A 5,513-nucleotide genomic window follows, 5' to 3' on the forward strand; every position below is an offset into this window, starting at 1 on the left:
CCACCTTAGGTATATGTGGCTGGCACCTTAGCCACTTAAGCCACAGGCACCGAGCCAGTTTAGATACTTTTGATTAACCTATCTCCAATTTCATTAATTCAAGTTCACTAGTCTAGCAGATATGTCTAATCTTTAACTACGGTTATGATTTTATCTTTTACTTGTATCAATTTTTGTGAAACTCATCCAAAGAGATATTTTTTCAATTTAATATTCTTCTTTCTTTTATAATAGATTCCAACTCTGTTGAAATTCTCCATGTTTGCTTCTTTGTTCTCTTCTCTATGTTTACTAGACTTTTTCTGGGTTTAATCAGTTGTTTTAAAAACCTTGTCTGCTGGCCAGGCGCCTATAGCTCAGTGGTTAGGGCACCCACAGAGGCTGGCAGGTTTGAACACAGCCCGGGCCTGCTAAACAACGTGATAACTACAACAAAAAAAATAGCCTAGCATTGCAGTGGGGACCTGTAGTCCTAACTACTAGGGAGACTGAGGTAAAGAATCCCTTAAGCCCAAGAGTTTGAGGTTGCTGTGAGCTGTGACACCATGACATTCTACCAAGGGCGACATAGTGAGACTCTGTATCAAAAAAAAAAAAAAAAAGAAATTCTTGTCTGCTATCTCCTGGTCTGCTTCTGTTGTTTATTTTTTCTCATGTGTGTTGGCCCTGTTTTTCTCTTTTTTTCTGCATGCTTTATGCTGTTTACATTTTGTGATTCACACATTGTACATAAAAGAAAGGTAGAAGCTTCAAACTGTTATTCCTCCACCCCACTTGTCAGAGTGGGTTCCCAGAGGAGCTAGTAACCTTGATGGACTGATTTCTTAGCTGGGTTGGAGCAGAGTTACAGTTCTGGTAAAACTCAGTCCTCCCCTGTTTGTCCCTGTCCCTTAGGAATGGTTCTCTTGGATTTTGGATTGAGAGTCTGGCCAGTCTCTATCTCTTTTCAGCTCTTAATATTCTGCTCCTCATAGCAGTGGTGGCCTGAAGAGACCTGCCACATCCTACCCAGAAGCAGAAGTTCTTTGGTTTGTTTTCTAGCACTTTTTTTTTTTTTTGAGACAGAGCCTCAAGCTGTCCCCCTGGGTAGAGTGCCATGGCATCACAGCTCACAGCAACCTCCAACTCCTGGGCTTAAATGAGTCTCCTGCCTCAGCCTCCCGAGTAGCTGGGACCACAGACACCTGCCACAACGCCCAGCTATTTTTTTGGTTGCAGCTGTCATTGTTAGGTGGGCCTGGGCTGAATTTGAACCCACCACCTTGGGTGTACCTGGCTGGCACCTTAGCCAGTTGAGCCACAGGCACCGAGCCTCTAGCTCTTCTATGGGAGATATGGTTTCACTCCGCATTTACTCACACCCTAGCTTTACTTCCTCTTGTCTAAACAAGTTATAGGGGTCTCTTATCTCTGAAAATAGTTGTCAACCATTTCCTGAACTTTCTTGAGGGATGGCCATTTACTTTGAGCTTCTCATTGCTTTGTTCTGCTGTATTATAAATCCTTCCTGGTCTCTGTGTTTCTGGTTTATTCACACTTCCTCGTCCCCTTGACCTTTGCTTTTACTACTATGAGAGTTTCAGATGACCTTATGCCCCCCATTACTCAGTATACTTGTCTTGAGAGATGAACTCCCTGGGGAGCATTTTCTTCCTCTTCAGTCATATCAGTCTTCTCTGAGTGGACCCCTAACTTTCCTTGACTCTCTTCTCTCTTCTCCTGAATTCTCTGTGACTACCATGGTGTCAGCCACTCTCTTAACATTCCTAAGCCCTGACTCTCACACCTCCACCACCAGCCTTTACCTCCATCTGGGCTTTCAGACTGTTCACCCACATTTCCGTCCCTATGGGCCCCTCAAGTGCAGTATCTCTAAACTCACCGCCCTCCCTGTAGCTCTGATCCTCTTCCTGTAATCCTATTTCAAGGAATGACACAGCCATCTGGTCATAGCCTGTATCTCCGCCTGATCATTTTCCTTCCTTCCCCAAGTCTCACATCCAACTGCTAACCAAAGCGTGTCAGCTCTGCTGTCCTCCTCTGTCCCACAGCAACTATGCCAGCCCTGCATGCCTTCTGTGACCTGCCCTCCAGAGGAGTGTACATGCCAAGAGCACTCAGTGGGCACAAGTGGTTTTATTGCTTCTGCCTGCAGGGTGCAGAACTAAGGCACCCTGCTGGTGGGACATGTGCTGGTGGCTGGAGTCCAGGACTGTGAAGAGCTGTCCAGCGCATTAACTGGAACCACTCAGGCTTATGGGGACCAGTGGCTTGAGAAGGGGTTCCCAGCCTCACCGATGCCTCTTCCGGATGTTGTGCAGCTCCTGGCAGATGTTGCTGAAGCTCGGCCGCTGCCCAGGCTCATAGGCCCAGCATTGCTCCATGAGCCTGAACACAGCATCGGGGCACAGCTCTGGGCAGGGCAGGCGGCCCCCTGTAGGACAGGACAGACATGAAAAAAGGGCTTGAGGGCCCCTGGCTGCCCCAGGGACATCCTGTGTGCTGCTTCAGATGCCTGGCTGCTGAGGAGCCCCGTCCTTCACAAGGGGCCAAGGACACAGAGGCCTGGGTGTTGCCCCCATCCCACCACATGCCTGTATGTGACCTCTGCAGCCCTCAGTTTTTCCATCTGTAGGAGGGACGTGTTAATCCCTACCTCATGTTGTGAGGAGGGATACAACTGCATATAGCTTAGCCCTGTGACAGGGGTGTACTGGGTAGGGAGGGTGGGAGGTCACTGGAGGAGACAGTGGAGCACTAGGAAAAGGGCTTGGCCCCCAGGCTGCTGTCCTATGTAGGGGCAGCTCACCCTTTTCTACAAATTCCCGAGTCTGCTGATTGCTGAGGTTGGGGTAGGGGGAGGCCCCCAGGCTGAAGGTCTCCCAGAGCAAGATGCCAAAGCTCCATACATCACTCTCAGAGGAATAACGGCCTGTGGAAGAGTGAGGCAGAGGAATGAGGTAACATGAGCGGGCTGCATCCAAGGGGCCAGAGTGAAGCCTGTGGCAGGATCCACACCCAGCCCCTGGCCTTGCAGCCCAGGGTGGACAAGAACCAGGTACCGTAGTTAAGAGCCTCAGGCGCAGTCCACTTCACGGGGACTTGTCTGAGACCCCCTGAGGCTGCATAGATCCCATCAGCTTCCTCCCGGGACATCCCAAAGTCACTGATTTTCAGGACATTCTTCTCTGTCACCAGGCAGTTCCGAGCAGCCAGGTCCCTGCATGAAGCAGGGCAGAGGGCTCACATGGCCAAAGCCACCTGCCCAGTTTGGGCTGAGCCCTCCAGACAAAGCTGCCCACAATGGCAGCTCCCCTAGGAGGGGTGAGTCCTCCTCCGGGGTCTGGGTACTGCCTCCTGCTCACCGGTGGATGCAGCACTTGCTCTCCAGGTATTCCATGCCAGAGGCTGCATCCCCCACCATCCGCAGCAGGGTCTTCACCCGCAGGCGGGCGCCCTCTGTCCGCAGGAAGGTGAGAAAGTCCCCCCCTGGAGGTGGGGGAGAGCTGCACTGAGTCTCCTGGGGTGTCTGGGGTGTGGTGCTACCCAGCCAGGTTGACCCCCAGGCCTGTGCCCTCTGCTCACCCTGCACCAGCTCCATGACGATATAAATGGGCTGCTTCTGGGTGCAGACACCGATGAGGCGCACAATGTTGGGGTGATTGTACTGCTTCAGGATCCTGGGGGGCACTGCTGCTTATGTGCATAGGCCCAGCTGGGTGCTTTCTGCCTCTCACCTCCTACCTCCCATTAGGGGACCCCGAGGATGGGAAAAGGGCCATCACAGAGAAAAGTTGCTCTCAGAGGCCTGAAGATGTGGATGCCCAGCAGATTAGGAGGCCTGGTGGGATGGCCCGCCTGGGGGCCTTGAGGACTCAGGCAGGTACTTACACTGGCATGCAGTCAGCCCTGCCATGACCATTATTTCATCACTTACCTTGCTTCCTGTAGAAACTTGGCCTTGAGGTCAGGTGGAAGCGTCTCTCGACAAGACTTCACTGCCACTAGGGTATTGTCTGCTCGCAGGCGTCCACTGAACACCTCTCCAAAGTTTCCCTGAAATGGCCTTGGGCTCCCACCAAAGCTTCCCAGCCACCAACCTCTTCTGCTCAGGGACACAGCCTACCCCTGCCTGCTTTCCATTCAGCCCATCTACCTGCTTTCTGTGGCACTCTAGGAGCATGCCCCACAATAGATAGACAGGGACAGCCACCTCAACATGACAGAAGTGGCATGGAAATCTCAAAAATCACTTTCCCCTGGCTTTGAATTTTCCTGATTTTTAGGAGAATAATTTCTTTCCTAAGCAAGCATTTCATCATTCACATTAATAGCGTGTCTCCCTGAGCACACAGAGGACCTCTGGGAGTGCTGCGGGAGAGCCAATTTGGGGAATTTTCAGGGTGGGTACTGTCCCATTTCATGGAGGACAGCACATGGTGGTGGCTGAGCGTAGTGTCAGTGGTATGGAATTAGATGAGGCGGGGAGGCTGGAGAGGTCTCAGGTGTGACTCCGTGTGGGATGAAAGGGGGTAGTTAGGAGGCCCACAGAGCCACAGCCACATAGAGGTGCACTCACCCGTCCGATCTGCTCGCCCAGCACCAGGTCCTCATGGCTCAGTGCCCATTTGTCCTAGGGAAGGGGGTACTAGTGTCAGAAGTCAGTGAAGAGGAGGGCTAGCCCCCCACCAGTGGTATGGAACGTTGGCCTGTCACATGGGCTGGAGCATATTAGGAGCACATTCAGATGACTTTAGGGACCAGGCAGGCGCCTTGACTAGCTGAGCTCCAGCCTAGAGTGTGGCCTTCAGGGGCCACACCCAAAGGGGATCTGGCCCTGTGAGAGGGAGGGCTCATCCACACCCTGTGTGTAAACTGGGGACCGGGAAAGCCCTTGCTGCCCTGACTCGGTGGGCCTGGCCTTCGTACCCCCTCAAGCTCTGCTAAGGTGGCATGGGCCAGGTAGACCCTAGCTCACCCGGGGCACGGCTCTGTGTAGGATGATGCCACTCTTCTTGGTGACGGGCTGCTGGGAAGACAGCAGGTCGTCGATGAGCAATGGGATGCTGGGAAAGCCGTCCCCTTCTAGCCGGTACAGATTCTGTGGGCAGAGGGACTTGGGGTCAGCAACTTCCATTCTGAGGGGGCCTGAGCCCTGGGAGAGAATAGGGAGGGCAGTGGGGAGAGGGGCCTGAAGCCTGGGACAGGACAGGGGTACAGTAGGGAGAGGAGGCCTGAGCCCTGGGAGAGGACAAGGAGAGCAGCAGGGAGATGTCCAGGGCCAGGGGCAGAGGTACTTCTCAGAAAGGCACCATATGTTGGCACACAATACCCTGCTGCCCCTTCTCAGGGGATGACATACACGTAAGCCCCTATTTTGGTGCAAGACTGGGTGGTTTCTTTTTTTTTTTTTTTTTTGAGACAGAGCCTCAAGCTATCTATCCCCCTGGGTAGAGTGCTGTGGCATCACAGCTCACAGCAACCTCCAACTCCTGGGCTCAAGCGAGTCTCCT

General features: G+C 52.8%; 1 protein-coding gene across 2 annotated transcripts in view; it reads right to left on the reverse strand.

Moving 5' to 3' along the window:
- Positions 1-2,117: 2,117 nt before the first annotated feature.
- Positions 2,118-5,513, reverse strand: part of FES (FES proto-oncogene, tyrosine kinase) — a 9,428-nt gene continuing 6,032 nt past the window's right edge. Inside the window, exons 12-19 of one of the 2 annotated variants that reach the window (XR_002771326.1) lie at positions 4,979-5,101; positions 4,580-4,633; positions 3,938-4,056; positions 3,586-3,690; positions 3,366-3,489; positions 3,063-3,220; positions 2,810-2,932; positions 2,118-2,434 (exon numbers count right to left, since the gene is read on the reverse strand). Coding sequence is in view for 1 of the 2 variants with exons in the window: in XM_003803079.3 (XP_003803127.1) it covers positions 2,292-2,434; positions 2,810-2,932; positions 3,063-3,220; positions 3,366-3,489; positions 3,586-3,680; positions 3,938-4,056; positions 4,580-4,633; positions 4,979-5,101 (939 nt within the window). In the remaining variant the exon portion in view is untranslated. The remainder of the gene's footprint in view (positions 2,435-2,809; positions 2,933-3,062; positions 3,221-3,365; positions 3,490-3,585; positions 3,691-3,937; positions 4,057-4,579; positions 4,634-4,978; positions 5,102-5,513) is intronic. The other variant, XM_003803079.3, reaches the window with a different exon arrangement.

This window comes from Otolemur garnettii, unplaced genomic scaffold (assembly GCF_000181295.1).
Source record: "Otolemur garnettii isolate 467f Iridium unplaced genomic scaffold, OtoGar3 scaffold00277, whole genome shotgun sequence".
Taxonomy (NCBI): domain Eukaryota; kingdom Metazoa; phylum Chordata; class Mammalia; order Primates; family Galagidae; genus Otolemur; species Otolemur garnettii.